The sequence below is a fragment of the Pipistrellus kuhlii genome, unplaced genomic scaffold, assembly GCF_014108245.1.
Source record: "Pipistrellus kuhlii isolate mPipKuh1 unplaced genomic scaffold, mPipKuh1.p scaffold_m20_p_6, whole genome shotgun sequence".
Taxonomy (NCBI): Eukaryota; Metazoa; Chordata; class Mammalia; order Chiroptera; family Vespertilionidae; genus Pipistrellus; species Pipistrellus kuhlii.
This window is the reverse complement of record NW_023425562.1, coordinates 64,803,146-64,822,966: the sequence shown is the minus strand read 5'-3', so window position 1 is coordinate 64,822,966 and position 19,821 is coordinate 64,803,146. Positions and strand designations below refer to the sequence as shown.

General features: G+C 39.1%; 1 protein-coding gene across 5 annotated transcripts in view; it reads right to left on the bottom strand.

Annotated features, from left to right (window-relative positions):
* The window catches only part of SPTLC3 (serine palmitoyltransferase long chain base subunit 3), a 126,415-nt gene extending 106,868 nt beyond the window's left edge, over nt 1–19,547 (bottom strand). For 2 of the 5 annotated variants that reach the window (XR_006740232.1, XM_036418079.2), the window contains exon 1: nt 19,099–19,547. Coding sequence is in view for 3 of the 5 variants with exons in the window: in XM_036418079.2 (XP_036273972.1) it covers nt 19,099–19,212 (114 nt within the window). In the remaining 2 variants the exon portion in view is untranslated. Of the gene's footprint in view, nt 1–154; nt 329–19,098 lie in introns of all 5 variants that reach the window. The other 3 variants (XM_036418076.2, XM_036418073.2, XM_036418074.2) reach the window with 3 other exon arrangements.
* Between the last annotated feature and the right edge of the window lie 274 nt (nt 19,548–19,821).

Below are 19,821 nucleotides of genomic sequence, written 5' to 3'. Positions count from 1 at the left end.
ATAGTGTGGTGAAGGTCTGGGGGTGTGGGGCAGGAGGCGAGGGTGGACTAGAAGAGATCAATGGAGAAAATAAGGGGACATATGTAATACTTCCAACAATAAAGATTTTAAGAGTTAAATAAATAAATAAATAAATAATAAAATACACACATACACAAAGATCCACTTCCTGGTTATTTCCACAGCATGGGAACACACAGTTGGCTTCCTTCTTTCCTGGATATGTCTAGACTCTAGCACAAGGGACTGAGATCTTCATGAAGAAAGATTTGATGACCTTTTGTGACTGATTAGGTATGATTTCAAGGAAGAATAAAATGAAAAGTATCTGCCAGGAACATTAAAGTATTGTTGATAGGAAGAAGGAATCAGGAGGGCTGCTTATAGGGGCGAGGCAATGGGTATATCTGGTACATGCTAAGTTGGAGGTGGAGATTGCAGTCAGAAGTGGGACTGCTTGCCGGGCAGTCAGGGATGCAGGAGAAGAGAAAGGCTCTGGCTGATGCAGAGGGTCTGCGAGTCAGCCACTGTGAGGCACAGTTTAAGCCATGTGGTAAAGCGCCCATGGAATGTGGTAAAGCGCCCATTATAAAGAAAGAAAAGCAGTGGGCTTGGGATAGGATTTAGGGACTTATTTCTTTAAAGGGCACCATGAAGGAAGAAGCATGAGTCAAAGGTACCCAATGTGACTTCAGAAACCTGAGTTAGCCTGCCCACAAAATGAGAGGATTGCTGAGTTACATGAGTGCATTTCATTCAAGGCCATCCTGTGAGAATCAGCAAAAAATTTTCCCATTGTCCTTTCCTGGCCCATGTCCATTTCTGAACTCCATCTGTGGCCAAAACAAGCAGAGCAACTCCCCCAAAATCCATGGGAACGTTCTGCTTAAACTTAAGGCTCTGAGGCAACCCTGTACTGTCATAATAGACTCTACATACATGCAAACAAAACCCTCAGTTGAGTGCTCAGTCTGGGACCTTGTAACTATTTCCCCCCTCTGACTTGTTCTCTAAGATAGCTATAACACAAAGAAGAAACTTTCAACACTAGCCAACAGTCCAAATCAATATCTACTTTATTCTCTCTCATATAACTTTATATATATTTTAAATTTAATGTAATTTTATTTGGCAGGGTGGAAATGAGATACCTTTACAGAGAATAAGGTTATCTGGAAATATACAGGTCTTTCTGAACAGATGAAAAGTGACTCATTTACCACATTCTTTTACTTAAAATTGAAGTTAGTCATGCCTCATGGGAAGGATTTCTTAGACTAGGGTTGGATAGTTATTTTGAAATATGAGAATTGGCCCTATTATAGCAGATGAAGCATACAATTTTGCTTAATGTGTTTGTTGGCTAAGGCAGACACAGCATGGTTATGTGTAATGCATTTTCTTTCTTTGTTCTACCTTCTTTACTCTTTTACTTGAAAACGGAGAGATCCTGAACCACCTAGCCCAGAGAGCCAGGTCATTTGGGACACTGTGACACCCTGGGTTGGTTTACTTCCTGCATTCCTATCACATGTGGAAATAAACAGTTTTGGGGCATGCCTGGAGGACCCACTTTACAAATTACTCTTTCATTCAAATTAGCAGGTCTTTTACCAGCTGCCTATTTTGCACTGTCGTAGGATAATATTAATGGGGATATGTAATCAATAAATCCAGTCCCTGTTTCCAAGAATTGATAAGATAATGGTCTATGGGAGAGGGGAGGAGAAGAGGGGAGTGAGTGTAAATGACCATAAAATAGAGCAAAAAGTAAAAGTCATCAGAATGACACAAATGGAGGACCATTATCACATTAGATGGTCAGGACTAGCCTCCTGAAAATAGTGGAATTTGAGGCCAGTCTTGATGGAGAGGAAGAGCATAAAGGTGGAGAGTGCTTGCAGAGAAGAGAGACTGCCTGGGTTCAAATTCAGACACTTTCATTTGCTGACTCTATGACCTTGCCCTTAAATGCCTCAAAGTAAAATGGAGCTAATAAGGATTGTTTTGAAAATTTATTCAGATAGCATATGTAAAGTACCTGCCATACAATGAGCAACCATTAATTGTTATGATTTTCATTAAACTGGAATAGAGGTGATAGATGAAACTGTTAGAATGGATGATGTTTCTTTTAGAAAACTATTAGGAAAAGAAGAGATAGAATATGTATAGAGCCTTGGCCAATGCTTATACATAGGGAGAAATGGACAAATGGAGATCCAATAGGAAAGAGCAAGTGTGAGAGATGAGGGAGAAATGGGAGGTTAAAGAGGATAGAGTGGTGGGAGTTGAGATACTGACCGTGAGAAAGGTCATTGCATAATGGGGACTCAGACAAAAAAACTTGAGCAAATGATGCTAAACTCCTTCTTTATAGCATACACAAAAATTAACTCAAAATAGATCACAGACCTCAGTGTGAAAGCTAAAACTGTAAAACTCTCAGAGGAAAGTATAGGAGTAAATGTTTCTGACCTTAAGTTAGGCAAAACCTTCTCAGATGTGAAACCAAAAGCACAAATGACAAAACAGATAAGCTGTACTTCATCCAATTTAGAAGTTTTTGTGCTTCAAAGGATACTATTAAGAAAGTGAAAAAATAACTGACAGTATTAGATAAAATATTTGCAAATCATCTATCTGATAAGGGTTTAGTATAGAATATATAACAAGAACACACAGTTCAATAATAAAAAACAATCTAATAAAAATATAGGCAAATAATTCAACTATGTGTCAATAACCAAGATTTACATATGAACACACACACACACACACACACACACACACACACACACACAATTATCCTTAATGGTAGGTAAAATTTAAAGCAGCTCTTTCCTCAGTAAAATCCTCCACTTTTACTCTAAAGTTTTTCAGTGTCTTATTGGTTTCAGAGTTACCATTCTTATACCTTCTAAAATACTTTGGAATGTCATTAGATAATGGTTGAAACCATACAAATAGTGCTACACCAAAAGCTCATGGAAGTGAAGTGGTACAAGAATGATGAGAGTACAACATTCTACCTTATTTGAAAAGTATTTAATGTCTTACAATTGTCCGGGGATATAAAAAATGATTGTTTTAACCTCATTCTTATGTTATGCTCTATGAAACTCAGATATTTCACTCCTGATGTAATTAATCATTAACCTATGGACAGACACTAGAATATTATGTTTGACCTGATACACTCCAAGTGGAAACCTCCTACCTAGGAGATTTCAGTAGGATACCTGGAGTAGAATAAACTGAGTGGCTCAGTTAACTCAAGTTGTTCAGACTGCTGAGATGACTAATACATGACTTCAATTAAAATTTATATTTGTAATATTGCCTTAAAAGTCCAGCATCGGTTTAGCTCAGTGGGTCTGCAGACTGAGGGGTCCCGGGTTTGATTTCGGTCAAGGGCATGTACATTGGTTGCGGGCACATCTCCGTTGAGGGGTGTTCAGGAGGCAGCTGGTCGATGTTTCTCTCTCATCGATGTTTCTAGCTTTCTATCCCTCTCCCTTTCACTCTGTGGAAAATCAATAAAATATATTTAAAAAAAAAAAAAGTCCAGCATCGTGTCTACCTAATGTTTTTTTTGTTTGTTTGTTTGTTTGTTTGTTTGTTTGTTTTTTGTGTGTGTGTGTGTGTGTGTTCTGTTATTCCTGTTTCAGCACTAAACCAAGCTTTACTGAGTGTCTGTGTTAGCTAATGCTCTGCTGGGAGACAGGATGTTCTCAGATAGACTACAGCTGACAAATGGTATCAGAGAGACGTTCAGGGTACTATGGGAATTGGGAGGAAGATGCATTTAACACTTGATGGAAGATATAGGGAGCTTTCATAAATGAGAAGACAGTTGACCAAAAAGATGGGAAGTATGAAGGATATGGGCAGTAGGGATGCATAGAAAGAATGCATAGAAAGATTGCCAAGTCAGACTCAGAGCATCCAAGGAGATGTTGATCAACCTTTCTCTTGGACCACTGCAATCATTTTCTGCATGGTCTTTTTACTCCATCCTGACTCCCCAAATCTAAAATTGCTAAATAGCTTTATCTCTAGCTCTAATATCCATACTTAATTTATAACAGCTTTCCCAGTGCTTCCTAGAGATGGTCACCAACAAAAGGGTTTTGGAAAGGCTACCTAGCTCTGCACCTTTTGGTTGTTCTTCACAGTGTACATGATCTAGAACAGTGGTCGGCAAACTCATTAGTCAACAGTACAACATTTGAAATTTCTTTTGAGAGCCAAATATTTGAAACTTAAACTTACAATGCCACTTATTCAAAATAGACTCGCCCAGGCTGTGCTATTTTGTGGAAAAGCCACACTCAGGGGGCCAAAAAGCTGCATGTGGCTCTAGAGCCAGTTTGCCGACCATGGATCTAGAATGTGAGAGCCGGGGGAGATATCTTTCTTGTTCATCACTGGATCTCCATGTCAACACACAGCTTCCAATGATAGGTTCTAAATAAATATTTGTGATTGACTCAGCTCATTGAATATTATTAAAATGTTGAAGTAAAATTCCACATAACTTTGGAAACCCAGAACATGCATCAAATGTATTTATCACCTTTCATATAAACTTACCTATGCCATGACTAAACTTTATTTTGCATGTGTTGGTTTTCAGCATAAAGTTACTTATATTATTTGCCTGCCTAACATTCACTGTTTGAGACCCAGCACTGGCTTTATGTTATAAACAATGCAGGCTAGAGGTTCTCACTGCACAACACTGTCATTACACTCACCACATTGTATTACAATGATATTTTAAAAAGACAAGTCATTTGATTAAAAGGACAGAAAATAAAGGATCACTTGCAGAAATAATAGCTTTCATTATCTCTCACACAGGCCTTTAAAATATTTCAAATATTTTCACCCTGCTGTCCAGTGTGGCAAAGACTGGCTGTTCTTCAAACCCATTTTCCTTCTCTCTTTCTCTCAGATGGACTACATTTCCCAATACTCTAGCAGACAGATGTGGTCAAGCTACTGAGTTCTACCAATGTGAAAGGGGTAGAAGAGAAATGTGCCCTGTCCATGCCTGGCCCATAAAAGCCTCTCTCATGACCCATCACTTTTTCTTTCCCCTGTTGCCATCTAAATGCTCATGGCCAATGAGACATTGGAAGCCACAAATGAAGGATTGCAGAGCTTTTGTTAGTCTAGTTCCCTGAATAACTGTGTGGAGCACCTCCCCCTTCAACTTCCAATTAAACTTAATATGAGTGAGAAGTAAACAAGTATTTGGTGCCTTTTTTTATTATGTCATCTAATATTACTTTAATGAATACATACTATAGGAATTTTGTTAAAATATTTTATTTCTAACTCTCACTTAGATGCATTTGAAATATTGGAACCATGTTACCTTCCCAAAGAAATGAATCAGGACATGTCTGGGCTGACCAAAATTCAAATTTGTATCTAGGGAAACTATGCCAGACAATTAACTAAATTTAAGGTTAAACTATTGAATTATTGAGCATCTTTGCATGTTAGGCAGTACCAATGGGAGAAAAAAAAAAAGCATATTACAAAATTTAAGTTTTAGTGACCACATAAGTCAGAAAGAGAGAGAGAGAACGAGAGAGAGACAGAGAGAGAGAATGAGAGAAACAGAGAGAGAGACAGAGAGCGAGAGAGAGAGAGAGAGAGAGAGAGAGAGAGAGAGAGAGAGAAAGAGAGAGAGAAAGAGAGAGAGAGAGAGAGAGAGAGAGAGAGAGAGAGAGAGAGAGAGAGAGAGAGAAACGAGGAACTGTACGGGGACTTGTTCTTTATATATTAGCTACTCCAACTCTTTCTTTCTATCAGTAAAAAAGTTCAGTTCCTGAGAGGTTAAGTTGGTTTCCAACTGTCTTGGCTCTTCTCTTCACCACCTGACAAATTAATAAGTCAGAACAGCCCATAAGGAGAGGCACAGGCTTCCACAGGTCACACCCACCCTGAGAAGTGAAGGATTCACAGAAAGGGCAAATTTGTTTGAAGGGGTCTAACCAGAGTCCCCAGCAGAGTGCCAATGACTATCTGCTGTAGAAATGAATGAATGAAAAAACGAATGAGAGAGAGAAACCCAAAATTGGGAAAGGTTGAAAGAGGAGGTGTGGGCCTTCTAGGCCAGGAGGACCAACGCTAGTGGGATAAAACAAGAGGAACAGAACCTTACATGGACCTCTGGCTGGACCTCATGTGTTACCTAATTGGAGATGAGATGTATAAAGCCCACTGTAATGAAATAGGCCCTCTGTGGCAGGGTAAGCCAGGCTTTCTGTTTCAGATAGTGGTGAAAGAACAGTGTGCCTTTTTTGGGATGCTTGCTTACCAGAACTGCTGGAGAAATGCAGAATAGAGAGATTTGTAGGATCCTAGGGTTCTACCTGGGTTGACAATGAGGGTGGAGGCTCTAAAGTCAATTAGACATAATTTAACTCTGGAACAAAGTGGCTGACTCACCACCCTGAAGCGACTGCATTACTCTGATCTTATTTGCATCAGCTGACTCACACGAAGATCACAGAGCTTTTAGTAAGTTATCCTGATAAATGAGAGAAAACAATATAGCAGGGGTTTAATGTCACTGAGAATAATTATCACATACTATCTCCCTGATCAGTTATAATGTGGCATCTGAAAACAGTGCTTATCTCTGAGGTGCTCAAAGCTTTTGTGGCCATGATCTTATTTATTTAGGTAATACTCCTAAGAAGTAGGTGGTGAATAGCTGCAATAGAATTAGAATTACCCTCACTTAATAAAAGAGACATAGGGCATTAAGCAACTTCCCCAAGGTTATAAAGTAGGAAAAGGCAGTATTAAGTTGAATTTCTCAAGTCCACAGCACCACAGCTAAAGCAGGAAGGCTTGAAGTTAGATCTCTAAAACACGACAGATTGGAGCATATTTCAGAAATCAAATAGCCAGGGGCTGAATCTTTCTCCTTTCCAGGTGGGAATTGGTGGAAGCAAACACTTCATGGGAAGGCTGACTACCATGTGCATGGACCTGTGCTGGGCGCTGGAAAGAACATTCAGGTAGTCTCTCTGTAGCTCCCATCCTCATGGAGTTCACAGGATAATGGGGAGATAAAATGTGTATGCAAAGATATAAAAACATTTTGGGACTGAACAGCAAGAAGTATCCAATATATTTGATTATATATTATATCTATATAATCAAATAGATCACAGTGGTAAAAAGACAAACGAGAAGTTCGGTAAGTCATTCCATATGTACACATTTGTTCATTCATACAACAACACATCTTGAACACTTACTTCATGCCAGTGGCTGTGTTAGGTCCAGGTGACACAGTGGTGACTAAGAGGGACACAACTCCTGTCCTCATGACAATCATGGGCTATATGTACGCTATTCAATACAGTAACCACCAGCCACAATAGCCTTTATCTTTAAATTTAAATAATTAAAATTAAATGAATGTAGATGTTTAGATCCTCATTCTAAAATATAGCAATAGCTATATTTTAACTGTTTAATAACCACATAAGGCTGATGGCTATATTACTGGGACAGATATATAGCATTTTCATCACCATAGGAGGTTCTGTTGACATGTCAGCAAATTGTGGTGCACAGGCCAGATCTTGCTCACCACCTACTTTTGTAAATAAAGTTTTACTGGAACACATTTGTATCCTTTCATTTATCTATTGTCTATGGCTGCTTTCACACTATTAACGGCAGAGTTAAATAGTTGTGACAGAGATTGCACAACCTACAGAGCTAAAAATATTTACTATCTGGTCCTTTACAGAAAAAGTTTGCCAATCCCTGGTCTAGATGGAAATACAGATGCAAACAAATACTTACAAAAAAGAAAGTGATGCACAAGTAAAGGTGCTGTGAAGTGGATAGCACAGAGATCTGACCTAGTTCAGGAAAAGACAAAAGGGGTCCATAAAGAAGATGGTACAGTAGTTAAAATGAGATTGGAATAATCTTAGGAGTTTACCAGGCACATTGTTTCCAGCAGCAGAAATAGCCCGAGGCCCTGCAGGAAAGGTGTGAGGGGACAGGCATGGCTGGAAGGGACTGCCTTCCTGTTGTCCATTGCTAGTACTCTAGTACCTAGAATGCCATCTGATATGAAGTAGCTATCAACTACTAGTAGTACATTCCTGATGACTAATTGAATAGGGTAGGAGCTTATGCAGAGTTTATAAGCCAAGTTTTGGATTGCAGCCCTGATCCTAATAAGGGAAGCCACTGATAAGTTTTAAGCCCATGGTGGTTTAAAATTCTGATCAGATATGTGTTTTCAAAGGGCCTTCGCAAGGCTGTGTGGAGACTGTGTCTTCCTCATTCAATGTTTTACAGTGACTCATGGTTGTATAGTTGGTGATTTTAAAGTCTCTACTATATCCATTGTAGGAGAAGATTTGATGAAGCTAATGTGTTCAGCCGATTTTGAAATTTTGAATCAACAACCAAAAATCACAAGGAAAGAGCCTCCTAAAATGCAAGAAAATGAACCAACATCAGAGGCATGTTTTAACAATACAGCTAATGACTCATAGGTGAGTTATAACAAGGGTGGGGTTCCTGGAAGCCCACAAAGTGTGGTTCTGAGTGTCACTTACCTGAACTCAGTGGATTAGACTTGAATTGCAAACAATCATTTTTCTCATAAAGTCAAATTGAAACTATTTCTTTTTGTACCTCAAAGATCCTGAACCCCACCCAAAACTTCCTACTCCCTGAAACTAGACCAAACAGAGCCTGCCATTCAACAACACAAAGAAAAAGAAAGTTTTTCTACTCATAAAGAGAGGAACTGGCTAAGGATTTGGTTATTGTTCCTTCTTTGTGTTTATTAAGATTTTGCACATACCTATTCTTTTTTTTTTTTAATCTATTTGTAGTATTGACTTCAAAGGAGAGAGAGAGAGAGAGAGAGAGAGAGAGAGAGAGAGAGAGAGAGAGAGAGAGAGAGAGAGAGAGAGAGAAACAGTGATGAGGAAGAATCATTGATCAGCTGTCTCTTGCATGCCCCACTCTGGGGATTAAGCCCACAATCTGGGCATATGCCCTAACCAGGAATGAACCATGACCTCTTGGTTCAAAGGTCGACGCTCAACCACTGAGACAGGCTACACATAACGATTCTTGCTTCTCTCCCTAGTCCTTCCTGCCTGCCACCCTATAAAAGCACACATCTTTATGTATGTTATGAGTAGCCAAAGAGCTTATAACCTTGTTTATCTTTTGCTTGCCTTTCAAAACAGAATGTATCCATAAAGAAATAATGTTTACCTGACTGTATACAAATTGCTGAAATTTTTTATTTTCTATAAGAAGCTTTTGCTCCTTGGAAAACCAAGCATCCTATCTCCAAACAACCTAATTGCATAACAATTTATTTCTTGGCTTCCAAAAAATCTGAAAATATTCAGTCATATTATAATTAGCAGATTAATTTTTCTTATCATGTGGCACATAATGAAGAAAAAAAGTAACTTCTCCCAGAGCAAGACTAATCTTGACTAGTTTTTATCTATACTTCTGAATCAACCAGCTTAGAGGATCCAGGCATTTTTTTCCTCCTTTGATTTCAGAGCAGAAGGGAGAATTAAGGAGATAGAAACATCAGTGATGCGAGAGAATCATTGGTTGGCCGCCTTCTGCATGTCCCCTACTGAGGATCAAGCCCGCAACCCAGGCACGTGCCCTAGGCTGGAATCAAACCTGGGACCCTTTAGTGCACAGGCTGACGCTCTATCCATTAAGCCAAGCTGGCTAGGGCCCAGACATTCTTTTAAGCCATCCTAGTTTAAGCCATACACTTAACAACAACAAAACCCCCCGATGTTTGTGTCCTATTTATTTCAGTCTTTGAATCATTTTCTCAGGTCAACATCTGTAGTACTTCTATCTGTTTCTGTTTACAGGTACCTGATTCAATAGTCTTACTAAGAACTGACGATGGAACACATGGCCCCTTATGGAAAATGCCAGTCCCTTTTGCATAAACCAACAAACCAATTCATGAGGTACATCAGTTGTGGATTTTTCCCAGGTATCCCAAGTTATTTGCAAGTGTTGGCAAAACATGTTAGTGCCAGGGGCTCCTATATTTGTTTTTAGTTCTAGGATGTGAAAGGGAGTGTTGTATGAAGGTGCTAGAAACTGGCGGTGGGCAGAGGTGTGTCTATTAATTTCTCTGACAAGTTGTCCTAAGATATACAAAAAAGGAAGCTCTGTATATATGACTTTTATTTTGGGAAATACAAAAGGTGATGCCTTTAGATCTTACATGAAACAAATGCAATTTTGTGATATCAATTTTGAAATTGAGACCAAAGAATTTACAACAGCAGATACTATGCAGACCCTTCAAATATGTAGTCCCTGGCTATTTGCTTTATGGGCTTGGAGGTTTCCAAAAAACTTCAACTTCTCAGAAAGGGCCTTGGTCTGGGTGACAAGAGATTAAGGGAGTATCCCAGTGGTGTGACTTTGAACATAGTCAGTTAGCTTTGCTGAGCCTTATTTCTCCATGTGAAAGAAGACTGGGTAGAGTAGAATTATAAGGACTTCTAAACCAAGTTCCCTAACTGCTAGCTGGATTACACTAAAAACCAAAAAGGAAAATAGCTCTTGATCTTTTAGAATTAAATGTGTACAACAGGAAAACTCCAGTGAGTTAGCCTTCCCTTGAGTCATTTCTATACCTCACTTGATGTTAATTTGCATAGTATTTGGTTCTTTTGCCCAGAAATTAAACTATTAAACTCTCCAATGTTAAATGAACAGTTTTATAATATATTTCTGCAATCAAAACAATATTATGAAGTGCTTCCTAATAAGAACAATTAAAAGGTAGTATAGGTAAAAATTCATTGAATGGTATACTTCAGACTTGTGCATTTCATTAGATGTAAATTTTTCCTCAAAAGAAGAAAAAAGAAATTTTAAACAAAAATTGAAGTCTAATTAATGTTATGCATATGGAAAAGTTTAGGAGTAAAGAGTACTGATTCTACAACTTTCTTTGAAATGCATAAATTCTATGAATTGATAAATGGAGAAAGGGATAGATAGATGGATAGACATGAGATAAAACAAATATAATAAAACATAGAATTTAGAAGGTAGGTATATGAGTACTCATTTAGAACTCATTTAATTCTTCTGTAAGTTTGCAAACATTCACAATAAGAAGTTTGAGGAGAGACTCTTCCCACTGAGAAGGGGGTTGGTCTATTCCCCTTGAATCTGGTGGGATTGTTTTTGACAGCTTCAACCTATAAAGTAAGGTGACAATGAAGCTATCCTCTGAGGCCAGGTTATAAAAGGCCTTGGGACTTCTTCATTTATTATAAAACTCTCTTCAAGTCCTCCCTTGTAGAGAGGACTCATGTGGAAATTTAGTCCACAGTTCCAGCTTGTTCTGTTCTTCAGCCATCTCAGTCTGGGTGATAGGCATGGGAGTGAGGAAACCACCTTGGAGGCAAATCTTCCTGACCCAGCTGTTCCAGACTCATGTCACTGAGAAATCCTAGCCAGGGCCCAAGATATCATGGGAATAGGAAGGATCAGTCCCCTCCTAAACTGTGTCTCTTTCTAAACTTCTGACCAGCACAATCCATGAGCGTAATAAAATGATTGTTGTTCAATGCCACTGAGTGTTGGGATGGTTTGTGATACATTGATATATAACTGGGGCAGAGGGAGATGAGGCTCCTGCAGCAATGCAGGTGAGAGAGCATGGTGGGTGAGATAGAGTGGTTGCTGTGGGTAAGGTGGGTAATGGATTCTGGATACAGTGTGAAGGCAGGATCATGGATTTGCTGACTAAATATAAAATGAAACAGAAAAGTCATGAATGATGCTCAAGTTTTTGGTTTGAGCCACTGAAAGGATAGAGTTGTCATTTACTGAGATGAGGTAACTGTAAGGGAATAAGAGTTATTGGGAGCTATAAAATTGGACATATAACATTAGAGATGTCACATATACGTAGAGAGATGAGACAAGATCAGATGATAATGGTAGATATGCAGTTAGAAAAGAATAAAGATACAAGGACTAAGCCTTAGGTCACTCTATTATTTAAAAGTAAAGGAGAAGAGGAGGTACCAGAAATCAAAACTGCGAAGGAACAGCTAGTGAAATGGAAGTGTCATATTCTGAAATACAAGAGAAGAAAGTGCTTTAAGGAAAAGGGAGTGATTATCTGTGTCAAATTCCGCTGACAGGTCAAGTAAAATGAGAAGCCATCATTGAATGAGAAGAGTCAAGGGTTTAAGACTATAATCTATTGAGCACCTGTTATATGCCAGGCATTGTACTGTATGCTATTATAATAGTGGAGAAAGAGATGGCTGCAGAATAATCTTAATAAATAACAGTTATCATTTGTTAAATATCTACTCTATACTTGATAGTTTTTAAGACCCCACAGATGCTATCTCATTTCATATTCACCATTGCCTTGTTAGATATGGATCAGAGACATAAGGTTACCTGTTCACTGTGACACAGCTAGTAAGGGGCAGAGCTGGGTCTAAAACCTAGTTATATATGAATTCAAAGTGAGTGGTTCTTCCTAATATCATTCTTCCTTAAGTGGTTCCCTGGAAAATCCTGAGTGGTTCTGGGGTTGGAAAGAAATATCTTTCTGGGAGTTCATTTTCACTTAAGAGTTTTAAGGGAGGACATAACATTAATTTTATAAGAAAAAATATAAATGTATTATAAAGTAGAATGCAAAATTCTAATATAACTTTTTTGCATTTTAATTTCTTTATTGATTGAGGCATTACATATTTGTCCTCATCACTCCATTACCATTCCAAACCTCCCCACTCATGCCCTCACCCCCCTATTGTCTATGTCCACTGGTTAGGCTTATATGCATGCATACAAATCCTTTGGTTGATCTCTTTCCCTTTCCCTCACTTTTCCCTACCTTCCCTTCTAATACAAATTTTTAAATAAATAAATGACACTTATTGCACATATTGCTTGAGGCACTTTGGTTTCTTTGTGGTTTTCTCTTCTTGGTAAATCAATTTATGACTATCTTCCCATCTCCTCTCGAGAGGTTGACTTGTTAGTTTTTCTAGTTAGGTTGTAAGAGCAGATGTAGCCTAATTAATGAAGGCATTCCACAGCGAGGCTCTTAACCAGGGGATCTGAGAAACTCAGGGAATATATGAACTCTCTACATGGAAAATTTTATGATTATGAACCCATTCATTTTTCCATAAAAAGTATCCTTCAGCTGAAACTGGTTTGGCTCAGTGGATAGAGCGTTGGTCTGCAGACTGAAAGGTCCCAGGTTTGATTCCAATCAAGAGCATGTACCTTGGTTGCGGGCACATCCCCAATAGGGAGTGAGCAAGAGGCAGCTAATCAATGATTCTCTCTCATCAATGTTTCTAACTCTCTATCCCTCTCTTTTCCTCTCTGTAAAAAAATCAAATATATATATATATATATATATATATATATATATATATATATATATATATATTTTTTTTTTTTTTTTTTTTTTTTTTAAGTATCCTTCAGCTTCTCAAAGGATCCTTGACTTTAAATGGGTAAGGCCTACATGACAAAGAACAATCAAGTATAACTTGACAGACTAATTATGATTTGCACACAGCCTTTTCCTTGGGCAACTTTGAAGGCCCAGTCACACGGTATATAGAGAGCAACAGTGGTGACCAAGCTTTGTGATGCATTGTCTAACAAAAGATTTCTGTGTCACTTCCTGTGAAGTCTGAGAGATGAAGTTTGACTAATAAAATATTGTCAGTTCTATGACATTTTGATGAACACTTTGGTACTTAATATTTAAAATCGGGGTTAGTCAGGGGGATCTAGTATTTGAAATCAGTTATAATTGTTCCTCAAACTTGCACATTCCAGGATCAAGAGTTAATATAACAACTCAGGGAAAGGAACATATATTTTTATATTATCTACTAGAGGCCCATTACATGAAATTTGTGCACTAGGGGAACGGGGGGGGGGGGGGGGGGGTGTGTCAGAGGGGGCGGGAGTGGGGGGAGGTCTCCTCAGCCCAGCCTGTGCACTCTCACAGTCTGGAGCCCTGTGATCAATCACCCCAAAGACATAGGCCCCGCCCAACCAACCAGGGCTCTGTGATGGATAGCTGCAGGGTAGCCTACAGAGGGATCATGGGCTGATGACTGGGCCCCCCAACCTATCGCATTGCACCCGCCTTGGCTGGCCTGGTGCCAGTGGGTATCATAGCATGGTCATCTGAATGGTCATTCGGATGTTCATTCTGCTGTTCATCATTGGGTCGATTTGCATATTAATTATGCTTTTATTATTATAGATTGTTTTTCCAAAGTATGAAGTAAATCTAAATTAAGAGGAGCCAAATTTCTGGAACCATTCTTCTTAAATGTGTATGAGAAAACAGCCCTCTGCTTATGACCTCTTATTTTTCTCACTCTATTTATCTATAGTTCAAAGATTACAGATTTGTGGCTGGAAGCAATATTTCCTTGAAATCCACATTATTTGAATTTTTAAACGTTAGATGCCAATATTTAAAACCAAGGAGATTCTCTCTGCCTCCCACCTCATTTGGATTTGCAACTTCTTTTGAAAATCCTAAGATCTGTCAACACAGGAATTGTTCTGCTTCTTGGAGACAAAGAGCTTTGTTAGGTGAATACATTCTTACCACTTCCTACTGTTCCATACCAGACCCTGCCACCCACAGTCTCTGCTGTAATCAAATGGTCTTCAATGTGACAAAAGTAATGAGTAGAGCAGGATTCAGATGGTACTGTGATGGATGGATAAAAGAGAGCTATTTTTAATACTTCTCTGAGTTGTGCGTATAGGTGTTTTGTTTATTCTACCCCACCCCCAATGTTTCACCTAAATTGTGAATTATCTGGCCAATGTCTAGGTTTCTAATAGGTTGGCAGCAGCTCCTTCACACATTAATTTACAGGTTGGATATTTTAGAATTATGGTAAAACTATATTAGTTCAGACCAATTGGGACAAAGGTGGCAACACTTAGTAGAAAAATTATATTCAGTGTATGTCAAAATAAATGTAATAAATTCCTTGCAAGTATTTAGGTTGACATAATCCACCTCTAACAGTGTTTCCAAGAAAGGTGTTTTTTTTTTTAAAGAAATTTTAGTAAATAGATAACATTAATTTATAATTGATAAATATTAAATATAATTAACACATGTATTTTTATTAAGAAAACTTCTTCACCTTAAGACACACTTTCCTGAGATAGCTATTTATTCATAGGTAGTAAATTGCAGGTTGCCACAGGTTGAATAATTACACTTCAGATTTGGCATCATTCAGATGATTGCACTTTTGCATTAGTAGTATTTGAGTTTATTGTATTTGGCTAAACCAATCAGTCCTTATGCCAAAACACAAAATAAATTGAAAGCAAATAGATGGCCACAAAAAAACTCTATCCTCAAAATGTAAATGCCAGCACTAAAAATGGATGTGATTCAGAGAAACATAAAACCACATGATCTCACTCATTTGTGGAATATAACGAACAACATAAACCAATGAATACAAATAGATCCAAAGACAGAGAATCATTGAACTGTCAAATCTCAGAGGGAAGGCAGGTGGTTTGGGGGTTAAAAATCAGCCAAAGGACTTGTATGCATGCATATAAACATTACCAATAGACACAGTCACTAGGGGGGTGAGGGCATGTGCTGGGGGTAGGGGTGGGAGTACATGAGAGAGGTCAATGGAGGGAAAAAATAATATTGTAATAGTTATGTATGGGCCAAGGAGGTTCCTTAAAATATTGGGGAGACCACTTGGTAAAGTATATGATTGTCTAACCATTATGTTGTGCATCTGAAACTAATACAGAATACTACCGTAATACTGTATAATGGGGGGGAAAGATGGAAAGTTGTATGTTATGTTCTTCATCATAACAAAAAACAAAAATGCACACAAATTGGGAAGGAAAATAGATAGATGGATAGATAGATAAATAGATAGATAAAATGGATAGGATGAGATTGCAGAATTAATTTTCTAGGTATTTAAAAACAAGAATATTCATATGTTCATTTATTTATTGCTGTTTAACAAACCACTGCCACACTTAAAACAGTAATCATTTATTTGCTCGGGAATCTGTAATATGAGCAGGACTCAGCAGGGACAACTTATCTATATATTCCATGAGGTATCAATTGGAGCTGATAGATCCCAGGCTGGAGGATCCATTTCCAAGATAGCTCATGTATACAGTTTACAAATTGGTGCTGCATCACAGCTAGTGGCACAGCAAGGATACTTGGGTTCTCTCTACTTGAGTTTCTCCTCTGGGCTACTTGGGCTTCCTTCAAACATGGTGGCTAGGTTTTAAAAGTGAATGTTTTGAAAGGATTGGGTTCAAGCTAACAGGATTCTTTTAACTTTAGTCTCAGAAGTCCCCATATAATGCCTTCTATCACATTCTATCGGACAAGTAAGGCATTAGGTCCAACCCACACTGAAGGGGAGTACAATAGATTTTACCTTTCAATGGAAAACATATCAACTCATTTGCAAGTATCATTTACCTACAGCATTGCACATCTAAGATATTCCTATTACTAGGAAATGCTGCACTAAGTGAAATGCCTATTCAGGGTGACCATATACTGTGGAAGAATGCTTCTGAAAGGCAGATTACCTGGAGAGCTCCATCTGGGGCTCAGTATAAATCCATATGACTCAGGGTTACATGGCATTGGTTTTCTTTAACTTGGAGTTTTTTAAAGAATGAGTGGTGGCCTGTACATGAATGCAGTGTATATTTGGCTGTGTGTGAATATTCTAATGTGCTGTGAATAGACAATGTTGCATATTAAAGGCTCTGGTATGTGACAGTTTGGTGTCATTCGTATCAATAAGCTCAAATTTTCATTAATAACAGTAAAACACCCAGGCAAAACAAACACAATACCTTTAACTCACACTTTCTCTGCCCTTTAGGGCTGAGTTTAATTCACCCCTTCTCCGTGGAAGTAGTATGGATCTCACTCCTACTAACATCTTGTATTTAGAGAAGCAGCATGGACTAAGAAATACAAGCTTGGGTTTTAGCATTGGGAAAACCATGTTCCCAAACTGATTTTAATGTTTCTGCTGATGACACTGGTTAACTTACTAAAGCTTTGTTTCCTCACCCTTAAAATTGGTCTCAATAATTGTATCTACTCTGTAGGAATGTGTGAGATAATGAATGCAAAGTAGTTAGAATGTCTGGCACTTAGAAAGAATTCAGTACATGTTAGAGATTATACAATACATAATTATTATTTTCTTGGTTACTTCCCAAGGTTTTTCACTAGAGGCCAATGTGTTAGGAGTTAGAGCATGGTATTCTTGATTATTTGTGGTCACAATGAAAGCATTATCCCTTTAATTTTCTCAAATGTTATTGGAATGTGTTATAATCAACCTTAAAATAGGGGATTTAGGCCTTTTGTGGGATGTGCATACTACCATAGGGTCCTGATACCAAAAAGAAGTTGGAGGGGAGAGATCAAGGGGATAAAAAGAGACATATGTAATACTTAAACAATAAAGAATTTAAATTAAAAAAAAAAAAGTTGGGCTAAAGTGGATGGTTTGGAATTTATGCTCTAGTTTTCTTATAGATAGGTGATCTTGGGAAGCTATGTTCTCAGGGCCTCAATTTCCTCTTCTATACAGACATGGCTAATAGTATTCATATAACAGTATTGTTATGAGAATACACTGAGGCAAAAGGAACTGGCACGAAGCAGCTGCCAACAATGCTGTTGACTAGCACTCGTTCTCATCTGGGATAGGCTAGGCCCAAGGCTTTCATTAGACACTAGTTCTAAGGCTAGGGTGACGCCTTTTGTAAAGAGGGGACCACAGCATATTCACATACAGCCATGCTCCAGAGCACCCCCCCTCCTCATCACCCCTTCACCTCTTCCAACTGGACGCACAGATTTCAGGGGTGGCCTGGCTCCCAGCAAGCCCAACCTGTCCTGTGATCTTACGACAGTCTGACCTTTCCCCTGGGTGGATGCTGGCTCCCTGGGGATGGATGAGTGATAAAGAACTGTACAGGTTCCCTGCCCAGATTCTCATTTCCCAACAGTGAAGCTACCTGTCTGGCTATTTTACTTTGGAGGCAAGATGACCTCATCCCTACTCCTCCTCAGAGCATGAGGCAGGACAGCATGTGGGAAGTGGAGAACTGCCTTTTTACAAGTACCTCACAGCACCCCCCCTTTGAATAAGCTGACACTATTTCTCTATTTTCTTCTCCTCCTCCTCTGCAGTTTAGCCCCATCAAACATTGTATTACATCAAGAGCCAAAATATGTTTCAAATGGGAAAACAAAAGGCTGTTTGGTTCCGTGTGCCGAATGTAACAATAAGCCACCCTCTCTGAAGTGTCTTCCAAAGGAATGCTGTGCCGGCAAGTTGCAAAGAAAGACTCTGGCCCCAAATCAAACTGTAAGCCGTGACAATGAACCACTAAATATCATAAATACCGGTAATTCCTCTTTCACCAGAGAGTAAGCTGGGCTAAAGGTACTGCGTGGTGGACTGGGAGCATTTCTGGTGTACTGGGGAAAATGCCCATCTATACCACCTCATCTCGGCAACTTTTAGTTTACTTCCACTACCTCAATTTAAAAAAAAAAAAAAAAATGTTTTCTGAAGCCTGATGAATGTAGCCTGTCATGATTTCCTGGTGGACTGAAATTTAGTTGCAAGTTTGAGGCTTCACAAGTCTGCCCCTGAAATGTGTGAGAGAAAAAGAAGTCTAGTAAGTATGTTTGTATTTTCAGGCTTTCAATAGCTCTTGGGACTATGTATGTCCTCTCCTGTCTAGAGAAGAAATTCTCTCCTTACCCCACACCTAAGCTGTTCCGTAGCCAAACACTTGAAATTAGCTGAAGGGCAGAATCAAAACACCTAACACTTCCTAAGAGGGACTCTCAGTAAAGGACGGCTTCAAACAGCAAACAGCCTTACAGAGAAATAGTCACATGTCCTGGCCATTCTGAGCCGGGCAAGGATCCCCTCTTACCTGGACTTCCTTCACGAGGCCATTCTTCATGCAGTTTCCATTCTGTGAGCCGTCCTGTTTCTTGTGACTGTAAAGATTCCCATTGCAGACGGCGCCTCCTCCAGCATTGGCCATTTGTGGCAAAGGATGGAAGCCAGCAGGTTTTCCTCCGGGGGTTCTTGGCAAGCTTCAGGGTCGAAGTTGGAGAGGGGATGGCATACAGCACGTCGGGCTGAGCCTTGGGAGGAATCCTACCAATCAGGCTTTTCCAGAAGAAGAGCAACAGTCTCTTTGGGGCAGATGTTTGAAACTAAAAGCATACGGGTTACCTTCCCACTCCTCAACTCCGAACGGGGCTTCCCCTGCCACTAACTAGCTCCTGAAACTGCAGAGGCCATTGCCCATGTTGGCTCCTCTTGTGGACTGAGTAAATCAGGAGACTGCAAAACCCAGTGGCAAACTGCGAGGGGGCGGGCTGGGAGGAGGAAATCTTTTAAAGACACACACACACACACACACACACACACACACACACACTACTCACGTGGAGGCTTCTGCCTGTATACAATCACTTCTGAATGGAGGTCTATCCCCCACTTTCCCTCTAGCATCTAATTACATTTTTGTGGGGTTTTTTTTAGTTGTAAATCAAGTTCAAAGTCAACATTTCTTTTTGCTGTAAAATAACACTCAGGGATTGCCAGGAGCTGGAGGAAGAGAGAATAGGAAGTTACCAGTTACTGG